Source organism: Manis javanica, chromosome 5 (assembly GCF_040802235.1).
Source record: "Manis javanica isolate MJ-LG chromosome 5, MJ_LKY, whole genome shotgun sequence".
NCBI lineage: Eukaryota > Metazoa > Chordata > Mammalia > Pholidota > Manidae > Manis > Manis javanica.
The window spans coordinates 173,195,635-173,211,030 of NC_133160.1; the positions used below are offsets into that span (position 1 = coordinate 173,195,635).

The following is a 15,396-nucleotide window of genomic DNA, read 5'->3' on the forward strand; positions in this document are numbered from 1 at the left end:
ACAGTTAGCAAGGGTGTGCAGAGGGCACCGGGCTGCTGCGGGGCTGAAGGGAGGGCATCTTTCAAGTTGAAGCAAGTCTGTCGGGAGCTCGGATGCTGATGACCCCCTTGTCTCACTTGCCCCGAGAAGGGCATCCATGCTCCCTGGCTCCGGGTCCTTCTGCCCCGTTCCGTCCATTGTTCCCTGCAGCCCAGGTGCTGGGCACACAAGTGACAGTGGCCAGCAGTGGCAGATTTTCCAGGGCTGTGTCTCCAGCCCCAACCCCAGGCAGTGGGGGGCTCGGGGGCTGCCTCGGACCTGCAGAAGCTCCGGCTGTGAGCCCTGCCCGGTGCAGAGGCAGGTCCCGGGCAGCGGGGGGAGGGGGCGCGGCACTGCCTGGCTGGGGGGGTGGAGGGGGTTCCAGCTTAGGCCTAAGGCTGGGGCTTGTCCCGGCGGGCCTCTCTGGGGCTTTCACCACGGACAGGACAGCCGGGGGCTGTGGCTTGGAGGCTCAGTGAGCCCATCATGAGCCGCAAGGGCAGACGCGGGAGTGCGGTTGGTTAATTAGGCAGGCAATGCCTGCTGCAGCGCACGGCCTTTCCGGGCCAGGCTGCGGGGCAAGGACCTCCAGGGGCCGTGCGCAGAGCCAGGCTGTACGCTCTGGAAGGGGCCGAGCAGGAGCAGGCGGGCAGCCCAGATCCTCACGGGGGAAAGCACTGCCCATCCTGCAGCTGGCGCGTCCCCTGCGTCTCATCAGTCCAGTCCCGGGGCAAAGACGAGCTGCTCTGAGACCCTGAAGGCCCCACGGGACTCCCGGAGCGCCTTCACCCCGCCCACAGACTTGCTCCGTCAGGCCAGCATCTTTCACCCGCAAGAGAGGATGTTGCCCTGCCAGTCTGTCTGGATTTGACAGGTGAGCCCGCGGGACCACCTGCTCTGGGGGCCCTGGAAGCCCAGAGGGGCAGCATGTTGCAGGCCACGCTGAGATGACTGAGAGTGCTGGCCTGCATGGCCTCCCCTGTGGTGTGGGGCCAGGTGGACTTGGTCAGGACCTCACAGAGCTGCCACCCAATCCGCAGGGGAGAAGGACACTGGGGTCCAGAGGGCAAGTGTTCCCCTTGGCCCTGAGCTGAGCGGTCACAGAGAGAGGAGTTATGGGGCATTGCAGGAGCCTCCTGGGGCGGCTGTTAGTGGCGTCCCCCACACTAGGGTCTCCAAGCAACAGACACTCATTTCCTCGGTCTGGAGGCCAGAACGGTGAGATTTAGGTGGTCCCAGGGCCGGGTGCGTCCCGAGGCTCCAGGGGAGGCCGCATCCCGCCTCTTCCAGCCACAGGGGGCTCCGGGTGCCCCTGGCGTGGGGCTGCATCAGCCCAGTCTTTGTGTCTGCCACACATGACATTCTCTGTGTGCCCCCCTGTGTCTCTCCTCTTCTCGACGCCCCCAGTCATCAGGCTGAGGGCCGCCCTGCTCCAGCGTGACCTCATCTTATTAACTAATCACGTCAGCAGAGACCTTATTCCCAAATAAGGTCACTCCCACAGGCTCTGGGTGGACATGAATTTTTGGGGACACTGTTCTCCCCAGTACAGGTGTCACTGATAAAAGGCAAGGAGGGTACATGGGGCCCCACTCTGCTCTGCCAAGTACAGCTGGGCACACGCAGCGCTGGCGGAGTCTATAGGCAGAGTCTCAGGCCCGTGAGTCAGCTCTGCCCAGAGAAGTAAGTCCCCAGGGGCTGGGATGGCCTGGGAAGGAGGCTTGCACGCGTGGCCCCTCACCCTGCTGGGAGGGCTGGGTGCAGTTGTGAGTCCCCGCCTTCCCAGTCTGCTCCCTGGCCATGAGCCGCTCTGAGCAGGGATGCCCGGCGCCCCTTTGCCCCCGTCATGGTGCTTGTGCAGCCTTTGGCCCAAGCTGGGGCTTGGCACATGCTGCTGGTGTCAGAAAAATGGACCCAGGGCTCGGGTTACAGCCTCGGACCCCAGCCTGACCTGGGCCGGGGTCCCGGGGCCGGGCTCACAGCCTGGCTCTGCCCTGCCCTGGTCTGTCTGGGACTCGGTCCTCACTGTGCCATGTGCCTGTGAGTCCTTTGCAGGTGCCCCCAGCTAATAATAATAATAAAAGTCAGGAGGCAGAGTGGGGCAGCGGTCCAGAGCCTGCCCTGCTCTGGGTCCCACCCCTCACCAGCCGGTCAGGCGATCCTGGCAGGTGATGGATGTCCCTGGATAGGGACGGAGCGGCCACCTCCCAGCGGCTAGAGGTGGGAGGAAACAGTGGACAGTAGGAGACAAAGAGGCGGGTGTGGTGGTGGAGGTGAGCGGGAGCAGGCGAGGTGGGGCTGGGCTCCGTGCTGAGCCTGCCATCGAGCAGCAAGGCCCTAAGTGGTCCTCTGCCACTGCCCGCCTGGGGCCAGTGGCAACCTGCCCGCGCACCTCCTGCAGGCACTCACGTCATGACCAGCGTCTCATCCCCTGGCTCACTCAGCAGCCCGTCCACAAACACGGAGGTGCTGGTGAAGTTGTGCGTGCTCCAGGTGACGCCCTCGTCCACGCTGAACCTGCCAACAGAAGGGTGTCACCCCCGCAGGGCAGGCAGGAGCGCCCCCATGTCCAGGCCAAGCTGCCCTGCTGGACATGGCCCCGCCCGAACCCAGGGACCAGCACTGCTCTGGGGTGGCTGGGAGAATGGGCAGCTGGCCCTGGGGCTACCCAGTGTCTGGGCTGCAACTGGACCCCTAGTCTCTCTTCTGGGGAGGCCTCAGTGGCCACCTACCCGCACCTGGGGGGGTCTGCACCTGTTAGCAAACTACAGCCAACGCGTCCTGGCTGTGTTGTCTGGGTACCATGGAGCCGGTGTACCTCCTGCACTGCAGTTATCCAGGCCTTGGAAAAATCCTGGTCAGCCCCACACAGTGTCTGAGCCCAGCCTGGGGTTGACGGGTCAGTGACAGGGGCTCACTGCCTCTCAAGGCATCACATCAGTGAGAAAGCTCTTTTTCAGACTAAAGAGATATTGGTTTCCTAGCAGCCCTCCCACCTCTGCCTCCTGAGTCCAGAATTCACACCTGCCATTACTCCACCAGAAGGGCCCTTCAGATGTCTGAAGCGGATGCCAAACCACTCTCACCCGGACACGTCTTGCCAGCTTCCTTGTCTGGCCCTACCTCCTCCATGTAACTAAGTTCTGGTGATGCTTAAAAGTCACCTCCTCTGGGAAGCCCTCCCAGCGTGCCCTGGCTGGGGCAGGGGCCTTCTCTGGGCTGCACAGCCCCAGGCCTCCCTCTGGCTGACCCTACCATGCTGTGTCGTCATTCCCTGTTCTCCATGTCCCAGTGCCCAGGCAGCTACTGGGGCCGGGGGGACCTTTGCAGAACTTGCTGGTACCCCAGCTGGTGGGCTAGTGCCACTGTCCTGGGCCCCACGGGGAGGCTGCTCTAGGGAGTAACCTGAGGGGTTCCCAGGCGGAAGAGTCCACCCACCCGCACCCCCATGCTGGGCCCCAGTGACCTCACTTGAGGATCTTCAAGGGGATGGAGGTGTCCTTGATGGCCACAATCACACCGCCGTGGTCCAAGTAGAGGATGTGGTGTTCCTCCTCGAACACCTGCAGATGAGAACGGACGGTGCTCTGAGGGCAGGGCCCTGAGAAGGGCCGGACGTCATTCAGGGTTGGGGGTCACTCGCCGTGGGCAGAACTGTCAACCCGCAGGCCGGGGGGCACAGCAGCGGCCAGCTCCCTGGGGCAGGGCTGGTCTGAGGGCCCCCCACGTCCCCCAGGCTATCTGCATTTCCCCCACACCAGCCAGACTCAGTCTATGTGGAATGATGGCTGATGATGGCAATTTCTAGATCACTGACCAAGAGAGAAAATTGCAAATAAACACCACAGAAGACCCCTTCTACAGGAAACACTCAACAACCCAGAAGGCCACAACCTGCAGATGAGAAAGACTGGAATTTAGAAAAGCATTTAGAATAAGCATCATTAGTAGAAGCAAATCGTTACCTGACATTAAGTCTGAGAGCAACTGCTTCCTCCTCCAGGAAGCCCTCCTTGATGCCAGGCTAGGTTGGGAGGGCCTCTGGACCCCTATCCCAGCACTTACTACACTAATTGTTTCCCCCTGCCAGGGAGCTCCTCAAACATCAGGCCTGCCTCTGGGTCCCCTCCGTGGCCCAACACGGCTCCGTGGGTGTGTGGGGTGAATGAATGACAAGTGAATGAATGACTGATTCACTGCCATGTCCTCAGGGGACAAAAGGTCGAGTGGCCTGGACAGGGCCCACACAGGAGAAAATAGCCCTGGTGGGCTCACTTGTCTGCATCAGCCCTGGGATGTGGTCCCACCCCACACAAGGGGAAGCTGTGGCCTGGGCCAGTGGCTGCAGGCCAAGGCCTCACAGCTGGCAGGAGGCATGGCCGGGGTGACCCCCATCTCGCCGGGGCACAGGCGTCTGCGCAGATCACCTGTGAGCACAGTATCTAGATGCCGAGCGTGTGTCTCCACCCTGCCCAGAGAGGAGCGCCAATACCCGCCCCATGTCATCCTCACTGCACCCCCTCCCCAGAAGGGGCCCACCCCTGACCGCTCTGAGGCAGGACCCCACCAGCTCAGGGCCCGGGTTCTGCGGCGGGAGCACAGGCGGCTCAGGAGATGGAAGAGCCAGGGCCCCACCGGGCCAGCCCCTCGCCAGGGCAGCGCCCTCCTCTGGGTCAGCCACCCATTCGCTGCAGGACCTTTGCAGGGGGCCTGGCCAGGCCCTGCAGCCAGGTGTCTCTCTTGGGCCGGGAGGGAGGCACACCCAGTATTGAGCGAGGCCAAATCAGCGGGCACAGCTGGCTCCCTTCACACAGATGTGGGCAGATGTGTGCACCTGCCCTCGTCCTGGCAGAGACCCGGCAGCTGCCGGACTCCAGGGACAGTTCTCAGACAATGAGCAAGTGGGAACCGGGACACTGTTAAACAAACTCCCCCGCTCCTGCCTGAGTCTTTCTTTGCTTGAATCTGGGATTTTTCAGGAGCTTGTGGGGAGGACGCAGAGCTGACCCCAAAGCTCAGGGATGTAAGACTCCGCAGAGCTGGGTGGGTGCCTTTAGGCCAAGCCCTCAGCCCTGACATCCCATCCCATCACCCCATGTCCTCCACAGCACCAGAACCTTCCAATGCCCACCCCCCGCCGACCCCGTGACTGTCAGAATCACATCCAAACCCCCCCACGGCCTTCGGGGATCGCCCACCTTTCACTATGCCCCATGTACCCTCGCTCCTTTCCCTGAATGCCTCAGGCCCTTTGCACATGCTGTTTCTTGGCCTGCAGAGCTCTCCCCAGGCGCTTCCTCCCTCTGTTTCCCCCTGCTCATGGGAATTCTCCAGGAAACACTTGTGGCTTGAATACAGGCAGCCCTCGTTACAGATGGCGGAAGTTAGCAGATGGCTCGCAGCACCATCCCTCCGTCCCTCCCTCCCTTAATGTCAAGACTGGGAGGCTCCCAGCTCAGGCAAAATGACCAGAGAAAGATAACTGACCGGCACAGTTGAGCCCTTCCTTGTGGTTGACAGGTGCTGCCCATCGGGGGCCCCGGGACCCTCGGACAGGTGAGGTGGGCTGGGAGGCGGCTGGCTCGAAGTGCCCTGATGGAATGTAGACCAGCTTTTCCAAGAAAAGCAGAAATGGGCCTGAGTGCCTGTGAACATTTCTGCAGGTGGGGGGAGAAGGGCATGGGGTCCGGTGGCAGTATGGTGGCCTCTGCCGTGCACACATGGTCTTGCTTAACGTCAGCCATGCTCAGGGGTTACTTTTCCCATTTTTCAAAGACAGGCCAGAAGTTCAGAAACTCACAGGACTTGCCCAAGGCCCCACAGCTGGTGAACCACGGAGCTGGGGTGGACGCCAGGTCTGACCCAGCCCTCCTCCCCTCTACCACGGCTCTGAGTGTGCGGGCCTCCCGTCCCCACGAGCAGGTGGTGCTCAGCAGGCAGGGCTGTGTCCCGGGAGTGATGAGGTCGCAGGCTGGGGTCGGGGCTCAGGGCCTGAGTGCTCCCCAGGTACCCACCGCCCCTGTACCCACAGCTCTGTCTGCAGAGGCCAGAAGCGTGCCTGGTGTCCTCCATCCTCGGAGAGGCCAGGAGGTAAGTATGCTGCCTGAGGCTCATTAACAGAGGTAGTCTCCTGGCCCAGGGGGTGAGGCCTGAGATTCCAGGGTATTGTGGGGGAGAACTTGCCGTGACAGTCCTCCCACTCTGTTCATCTGGCCAGCAGACCCAGTGCTCTGGGTTCCCTCCATATGGGTGCTGGGATCCGGGGGTAGAGATGGGAGTCTGGGCCCCAGGGATTCACAGCCCCAGCGAGATGCCCCAGGAGGCTGATGCCCTGCAGCAACTGTCCTGCCGCTGGCAGGGAGGGGCCCCTAGTTGTTCCGGGACACAGGGGCCTCACCAGATCGTCCACCCAGATTCTGCCACAGCAAAGGGGTCCCAGCCAGTGTTCTGGGGATGAATGATGTCACGGTCAATTAAACTCCTGCCCCTGGTCAGTAGGCATCCCAGGAAGGGGACCAGAGGGCAAATGGCCCAGGGCTGATCCCAGAGGCCCGAGGGCATCACAGGCAGGCAGCTCGCAGGTGTGGAGGCCAGAGACGAAAGGGCGCAGTGTCTCCAAGGAGCAGGCGCTGCAGGGGCAGACCGAGGCCCAGGTTGCGGGCTGGGCATCAGCTGGTGGGGGGACTTGCGCCTGCAGATGCTGGTGAGACTCGGGGTTGGGGGTGCTGACCATGGAGGCCTGAGCATGTTTCCCTTTCAGCAGCTTGCTCGGCAGGGGCGGGGTGCCGGAGGGGACAGACCAGAGGGGCAGAGCCCTGTTAGAGGAAAACAAGTCTGCCCCTCCACGAAGTGGCGAGCTCCCTGTCCCAGGGAGTATTCAGGGAGAAGCTGGGCTCCGTGCCAGGCCCCCTGAGCTGCCAGGCAGACTCCTGGGTCCTGCCATGCTGTGCGGGAGGCACGCCTATCTCCACTGCAGGCTGTCTTTGGAGGAACAGAGGCCTCTGCCTGCCCCGGGGAGCCCCACTCCCAGCTCCCCAGGGGGCCTAGTCCTCTTTCTCTGCGGGGGAGGTCAGGGCTGCTGAACAGAGGGCCTCTCAGCGCCTGATTGCTCCGGAGACGATTCACCTCTTCACCTCGGGAGGTGAATCTGTGCACAGCCAGCCCTGGGCGCTCCTCCCTTAAGGATAGTGGGGGGGGGCATTCCCAGGGGACCCCACAGAGTGACTTCACTCCCCCATCTTGGGACTCCAGAAAAGGGGTCCTTAGGTGTTCACCCCCACCAGTGGGTGTGCAGGGTCTCTGAACGTCCATTGCTATGGTTTCTGTGCCTTGATCAGCCCCCAGGCAGCTGGGCGGAGGCAGCAGGTGGCCCGTAGCCCCTTCTCTCCCTTTTCCTGCCTTCCCTACACCCCAAGCTCCTCAGGGGGCTCCTGGATTGTTTTCTGGCTATTGTTTTGGGGTTTTCTTTGGTCATCTTAGGGACCTCATGTTGAAAGGTTCTGTCCACTAAGCAGCAAACATGCTGTCATCTGGGACTCACTCACGTCCCCACCTGGCCCGGGCTCCTGGGGCCCTGGCTCCACCTCTATCCCCCACCCCCACCCCCATCCTCGTCTGCACCTTTCCCCTCAGGAAACTCCCAACTCCCTCCCTCCCCTGACACGAACAGGGCACCCTCCTCCCCGAGGCTTGGGAGCCTTCCCCCCACATTGCTCACCCCCACCGTCATGTGGGAAGGAGCAAGTGCCCCCCAGGCCAGGCCCCCAGCTCCGCGTCTGGACAGACCCTCCCCCAGTGAATCCCGACATTCCCAGGCCTGATGGAAGCAGCCACTGTGAGTGCTGTGAAGTCGGTTTCTATAAAACTAGGAGACCTGTCTCACCCTGACCTGCTGAATCTAATTGGGGCATTTTTCCAATGAATGGACAGATGGTGACCTTTAAGAAAGTTTAGACATATTTCACTGAAATAGAAATATTATAACACAGTAAATCTCTTTTGCCCTTTTCAAAATTCTTTGTTTCTTGCTTATTATTAAAAAAATGTCAGGGCCTTAAACCAAGGCTGTAGGTGATCTTGGCCCTTTGGGAATTAACATGTTTTTGCTGAGTGTTACCTGCGGAGGGGCCGTAAGTGGGGCACGGGGGTATAAAACACAGCCTACAGGCAGAGCCTCTGGGAGGCAAGATGCACACGGAAGCCAGGTGCCCCTGCCCAAGTGTTCACAGCAGGAACTGTACCTCCTGAAGCTGGCAGATCAGACAGGTTTCTGCTGGCACGAAACAGACCCTCTCCCGGGGTGGGGCCTCGGTGCAGCTCCGAGCTGCTGTGACCACACAGGGGGATCTGGACTGGTGGCCTTCCCGCTTGGCCACTCGGCTCCCAGTATCACCGGCCAGCAGCACCGCCCTCCGGCCTGAGATGTCAGTGGGGCGCAGGGCTGCCCAGAGCACAGCAGAGCCCGCGGGGCCCCAGCAGGCCCCAGATTTCCTGCACGACTGTCCTCTCCGTTCTCTTCTCAGGCCTCACCGCTACCCCAAATCATCACCCCTGCATGTCTCCTAGGCGTCCTGCTCTGCACCCACTGTGGCCCCCAAACCTGCCCTTCCCTCCGTATCCTCCTTCTCCCCCATGTCTCTGCTGTCCACCCTGCAGCTGCTGCTTGGGTCATCCACAGTCCCCCGCTTCCTGGCCTCTGTGCCCCCCGCCCGGGCCTCTGAGTCCTCAGGCGGCTTCCTGCCGGGACGGCACCTCCAGGCACCACCCTTGGCATCTACCCTGTGTTAGGCCTTCATGGTAACACGCCTGACACCCATGGATGTGTGTCAGCCCAGTTCTCCAGCAATGCCGTCGAGAGAACGGCCGTGTGGTCTGGGCCGGCCCAGCCTGGACGTGCCACCACACGGCAGATGGAGGCCTGCCAACTGGGGCTCTGTCCAGCCCCTCCGGCCGGCTGCAGGACCAAGAGCTGTGTCTCAGAGCCCTAGGAGGGGGGAGGACAGAACCGGGAGAGGCCCCACCGCCTTACCTGCCGCCAGGTGTGCCCGCAGTCTGAGGTGATGTACATTTCTTCTTTGTATTCCACCAGCTGGGAGCCCAGGTTGCCTGGTCCAGAAGCAAAGGGCAGGGTTGTTCTTAAGGTCAGCGAGCCTCCTGCCTCAGGGTCTGAGCCCAGACGGATCCCCAAACGAGGTGGCGTGTGACCCGGGCCTGCATCTCCCACCACCAGCCCCATCAGCAGGCCCCGTCTGCCTTCCTCTTAGAACAACGGGCCTACTGCACCGCTGAGCTTGGGCCCAGGGTCCTAGTCTGTGTGAGAAGGGTTAAGCATGCTCAGGAAAGCCAGCCTCAGGTGGCGCTGGCCAGGCCCAGGTGCAGGCAGAGCTTGGGCACTGACTTCAGGGGGCCCACAGGCAACAAGGATGGCTCAAGAATGAGAAGTGTGGGGTGGTGGTCAGGGACCAGCTAGAGAGGACACAGGCTAGGTGGGCCAGAGTGGGGGCTGGCAGCGCCCAAGGGCTTCAATCTGGGGCAGGATGTGGCTGGGCTGCACTGGAGGTGGCCCCCTGGGGCTGGGTGCAGGCAGTGCGGGGCAGCCCAGCAAGAGGCAGGGTGGGCACGTAGTGGGCGCTCATCACGTATCTGCCGAGAGGATGTCTAGGGGATGGCGAGCTGGCACCAGGCCAAGGGGCAGCCAGAGGCTCCTCGGCCCTGGTCCACCTCCGCTCAGGATAGGTGGGCCACTGGCCTCCACAGCTGCTCTACAGGCTTCCTGTGCCGGAGCAGGAAGAACCCCCACACAGTGTCCAAGACAGCACTAGCTTACAGGTGAGGAAACAGCCCAAATGGGTTCCGGCAGAAAGAACAGTGGTCGCCTGGAAGGGCACAAGCTCCACGGAGGTCCCAGTGGCCTCTGGAGCTGGACCTGGACTGCCCTGCACGGCCTCCTGGGAACGACAAGATGTATGAGCTGGACTTGGCTGGCCTGCCCTGTGTCCCACAGTCTGGGCAGGGACCAGGGATCCAGGCCCCCAGGACCTGTAATGAGGACCCCAGAGCCATTCTGGGCTCTTGACTGGAGCCCCAGAGGTGTCTGCCCTGGGTGGCCCGGGTGTCACTCTCTATGTGAAGCATTATTTATGTGGTGCTCTCAGGAGTGTCTTCTCCAGACTCAAGTTTAGATGTCATTGGAAAATTCAGAGGAGATGGATTATCCCCAAACAGATGAGTCAAAGTAAGTTCTAAGCAGAGTGGCAGAGGCTGCGTGCCTGTCATCTTCTGTAAGGTCCAACCCAGCACCAGTGCACGATCCATCCTTCCATTATCCGTCCATCCATCCGTCTGTCCACTGATTCTCACGTGTATCTCTTCTTCATCAGCTCCACCCGCCTCCCCACCCCCACACTTACTCATCAGCATTTGCTGAATGTCGCCTGCTCTCTGCCCAGCCTTGTGCTAAGCTGTGGGGTGTCTGAGCTGAATAAGCCAGGGCCCTGCTCCCAGAGAGCTCTCAGTCTGGCGGGGAAGAAGAGGGTGCCATGCGATTGCACACAGAGCCCAGATATCTGGAAGCCCAAGGACCTGGGAGAACTGACAGGGGAAAACCAATGGACCCAAAGAGGAGGGTCGTCAGGAGATTCCGGCAGGAAGTAACCTCTGAGACTCGCCCTGGAAAACAAATGTGAGCTGGCCCAGGGGAAAGGAAATGGGGGGCCAGACAGAGCAACAGCCTGGGCAGCGTGTGAAGGAGGGCAGACACTTGACTGGAAGGCTGTCCAGAGAGGGGCAGGTCGGCAGGGATCGGACTGGGCATCCTTCTACCTGCCTGGCAAAGGTGCCTAATGAATGAAATGAGGAATGAATGAATGGAACGATGGGGTGGGGCCGAGGCAGGATGGGGTCCCTTTCTGTCCCTGTCACTCCAGATGCCAGCAGACACACCAGGCTGCACGTTATCAGGCACGGAAGCCGCTCAGTGGACCTGCGGCATCAGCACAATCGAGCAGCAAATTCGCAGTCTTTATCTCAGTTGGGCAAATGTCTGCCTTCTAAGCAACTGTTTTACTTGCTAGTCTACCAAAGCTACCAAGCTGCCGGCCACCTGAAAAATATGCGGAAATGTGTGGAATGGGCCCCCAGGCTGTCAGAGGGAAGAGCCTGCACAAACAAGGGTGCGTAGAGGGTTGGATGCAAATGCCCTGATTCTAAAGATGGGGAAGCTGAGGCCCAGGGGGACGGACTAAGAGGCTCCCCTGCTGTGCCTCCTCGGGCCTCCTCCCCCGATTCCCAGGCCCCTCTTCCCAGCTTCTGAGTTCACAGGGCCTGGCACACAGTGGGTGCTCTCTGAATGTGAACATCCCCTCCGTCCGTCCTTGGTCTCCAGGCAACAGAGCGGCTGAGACCCCAGGGCGAGTAACAATGCAGAATCCCCCCATCCCACCCTTCGGGGATGGGTGCGGTGCATCAGGACCCAGGCGGCCTTCCGGCGCAGCAAAGCAAGCACCTCACTTCCCCAGCTGTGCGCTGGGCCCAGTCGCCACCTACGGCCCCAACTCTGGAGGGCTGGGTCACCCCCAGAGGGCCGGTGGACTCAAACCCGCTCTCCAACCACTCAGGCCCCTGGGCCTCACCCCTGAGTCTGCCCTGCAGGTGATGTCATGGGCTGGAGGCTGGGGAGGCACGGTTCCTGCCAGGAAGCCCCGAGGACATTCCTGTCAGAGTGGGCTGGTTGCTCCCAGCCCCTGACAAGGCCCCCTCATGATTTTGTGGCTAAGGGACTCATGTCGGGAAATCGCTGGCTGGCTACACTCTGCAGTGCGACCTGAGGACTTGGGCGCAGACGGGCAGCGGGAAGCAGGCCAGGCCACACCATGTGTGATGAGCCCAGAACAGGTAAAGGGCAAGGGAAGGTAAGGAGAGGGCCGCAACCCCCCATGGGCACCTGCTGCAGGCCCAGAATGGGGCAGGGGTGTGCAGCCACTCCTCAAAGGGCACCTATGGAAACACGCCAGCTTTGGGGCTCTCTGCCTGTGCCCCGTCACAGCCCGTGGAGCGTTCGCCCTCTTGCAGGTGAGGGAAAGACTCGGAAGGTCCAGGGAAATGCCCCAGGCCCCGAGGCTGCGCCCTGCCGGGGCCTGGGCTTGGACCTCCTGCCCTCCTGCCCCCGGATGTGGGTTGGGAATGAATGGCGGGAGAAGGAGGGGCCCCAGCTGACCCGGGTGAGCAGCGGTGGAGCCCGGATCCAGCTCAATCCACCTTCCTGCCCGCCCCCAGCGGGGCTCGGGGCTGGAGCAGAGGCTGTAAAAATGTGCACATCACTTGGCGCGCACAGCCTAGTTGGAGGCATCTCAGGAGAGCACGGCCAGATTGAGAAGCAGCGGAATGAGATGTCCGCGCGGCACCCTGCTTGTGGGGACAGCCAGACGAGGTGCAGAAGGCAGGAGGCTGCCACCTCCTGAAGGGCGGGGCAGGACCCCCTCCCAGGTCTGCAGCGACCTCTGCGCAGTGAGGAGCCCCTCGGGACCCTCAGAGCATTCTCAGGCAGCCAGACGCTCAAGTGGGCCCTCAAGGCCTTTGAGCCAGGGAAACATTCAAAACTGTGCCTTTTGGATTTTGGGAAAGAATTCAGGGATTCGGCCAATCAGAACAGGGCAATTTAAAAACACCGTCACCTTTAGACCTGGCAAAAGCAAGTCCCCAGGACTGGGGTGCCCAGCACAGCTGGGCCAGTACGCAAAGAGCCGCTGCGGAGTCTTCGTTGGTGGGCACGCGTCCCAAGCAGCAGAGCCCACCCAGCCTGGCTGTCCCTGAACGGGGCCCGGGAGCCAGGGGAACGAGAGGAACCCCAGGAGCTCAGGGGCTTTGTCCGCTTCGGCGTCCACCCGCTGCCGGCCATCCCGCCTCTCCAGGGCCACGTCACGGTGCCCTGTGGACCCACCCCGCAGTGCCGATGGCGGTCGCTCCGCCGGCCTCTCCGTGGGCTGCAGCGGTCATTCTGAATATGTGCGCTCCCACCTCTGCCTAGAAGGCTGCTCCTGCTGCCTCAGCACGGCCAGCTGCTCACCCCTAAGAGCCCTGGCCCAGTCCAGGGGCTCTGTGCTGGCATGTGGTGAAGGGTCAGCTGTGGTGTCTGCCCAGGGTCTGGGGCCCAAATCCACCCCCTCCGTGTGGTGGGTGGTGCTGGGCAAACGGAGGGATGGGGTCCTGGGTTCAGAAATCCGAGAGCTCTGCCCCATACATCGGCTGTCCCCACTCTCTCTGTCACCTACCCCGTGTGCCAGGAGGGTGTGCAAAGCCTTGCTCTGGACGTCCACACACTGGCTGAGTGGCCTGGGTGCCTCAGGCTCTGCACCTCTGCCAGGGGTGCAGTAGCCCCCTCAGGGCGGGGCTCCAGGGGCCCTGCGATGCGGTAGCGCCCGCCCCGTGGGCTTCCCCTCCCTAAGGGGCCTGGGTTGGGTTCCAGGCTTCCTGACTAGCGCTTTGCAGGTCAGGGCACGTTGTGCCCACTCCTCCAGCCTCGGCTCCCTCACCTGCAGAGTGGGGCCGTTACACCTGCCAGGTAGCTGTGATGCTGTGGGAAGAAAGGGCCAGCCCGTGACGCCTGCTGAAACGGGGAGCACTGCTGCCATTCCTTCCTGCCTATCAGCCGTGCCTCGGGCTCTACCCAGGCGAGGATGGGCAGAGGTTGGCCCGGCGCTGGGTGTGGGAGGGGCTCAGAGTGCTCAAGATGAAAGGAAAATAAGGTGCCAGTCACTGCCCACAAGGTGCTTGTAAACACACACTTGATCTTGAATGTTTCTTCTGACTCAAATAAACCTTATTTTAAGGTATTGTTCAACCACCACACATTTAACGCTCCCTGAAGGAAGTCTGATTTAACAGGTAGACAGACATGTGCACAACTTACACTTTTGATTTTTTTCTCATGTTAGTTGTATGTGTATCTCCAACAAACTAGAACCTTCAGGGACCAGTGTCACTAATGATAATCATTCTCGCATCCATCCACCCATCCTCCTGTTTATTCATTCATCATTTTGTTATCCATCTTTCCAACTAGCTACCTAACTATCCCTCTACCCATGCACCCATTTCTCCATCCTCCCACTGGGAATCCACCCACCCACCCATCCACCCGTCATCTTCCCATACATGTGCCCCCTCTGGGCCATACATTCAGCCCTAAGGGTTTGCCAGGAGAGCTCAGCTTCCTGGGGACGCTGTGCCACTGCTCCCAGTGGACACACCCTGGCCCCAGGACCATGGCCACCAAGTTTTATCCTTAAGAGGAGATTCCGTCAGGTGGGGGTGCTCTTGCCATCTCCTACCTGCGCCCATGATGAGGCCTGGAGCTGAGTCCTTGGTGTGCACAGTGCCCGACACGTAGGGGTTGTCTGCCCAGCGCAGGTGGAGGTGCAGGTGGCAGTCCGGCTGCTCGGAGGAGAAAAGAGCCATGGTCAGCACGTGGGTAGGAGAAGGGTCCCTAGGAAAATTAGGACTGTGGCCAGATCCACCCTGTGGCCTTCTGCATGGGAAGAAGGAGGGGATGGAGGGTGGGCTGGAGGCTCTGAGGCTGACCGCCCGCTGAAGGCCACCAGGCCTGGGTGACTCGGCTTGTGGATGAAGCCGGCAGGCCTCTCTGGTGGCGGGGAGGGGTCTTCCCAGCATGGTTGCTGGCAGCGGGCTTCCCAACCTGCAGTGAGCATTCTCATGTGCTGTGCCGGGCCACCGAGTATGATTCCTGGAGCCTGCTCAGTCCATGACCACATTCACCCATCCGTCCACCCAGAACCTTTACTGGATGGATGTGACCAGTCATCCAGGCACCAGGGGACAGCTGTAGGCCACCCGCAAGCCCTGTGCCTTCTGCAAGAGGCAACCAGGAAGCTGGGTGTGCTAGAATCCAGTTATTTGTGAGCATCAGTGCACACCCTGGCAGCAGCCCTGGCCAGTGCCCTGCTGGAGGGGCAGAAACACCTGTTGTGATTCACATCGACGGCAGCTGCCTCTGTGCCAGCAGCGAGAAGCGCCTCACTTCACCGACTGCTCTCAGCATCTGTGTATCATCCCCACCTCACCAGGGGGGTAACTGAGGTGGAGGGTGTTTAAGTAGCCTGCTCAAGGGCAGTGGTGGGGCAGGGGCTACAACCCACGCTGCCTGGACCCAGCGTCCATGATCTGGACCCCCACGGGGGTCTCTCCCTGCAGGGGACACACCTCCAGGCCAAATGGGGCCAGCAGCCTCCCAGAAGGAGGCCGCATGAGCAGTTTCTCCAGTGAGTGACAGGGACAGACCTCCTCCCCATGTCCTCCTAGCCGCCTGCACCCCATTCAGGGCCAGGCGGGGAGGGGCTGGGGTGCAGGGCAGCAGGTGGGCTG

At 61.4% G+C, this 15,396-nt stretch overlaps 1 protein-coding gene across 2 annotated transcripts in view; it reads right to left on the reverse strand.

Annotated features, from left to right (window-relative positions):
* The window catches only part of SORCS2 (sortilin related VPS10 domain containing receptor 2), a 438,806-nt gene that overhangs the window by 24,683 nt on the left and 398,727 nt on the right, over positions 1–15,396 (reverse strand). For both annotated transcript variants that reach the window (XM_036992835.2, XM_036992840.2), the window contains exons 11-14: positions 14,346–14,448; positions 9,047–9,123; positions 3,490–3,581; positions 2,428–2,535 (exon numbers count right to left, since the gene is read on the reverse strand). In XM_036992835.2, coding sequence (XP_036848730.2) covers positions 2,428–2,535; positions 3,490–3,581; positions 9,047–9,123; positions 14,346–14,448 — 380 coding nt within the window. The remainder of the gene's footprint in view (positions 1–2,427; positions 2,536–3,489; positions 3,582–9,046; positions 9,124–14,345; positions 14,449–15,396) is intronic.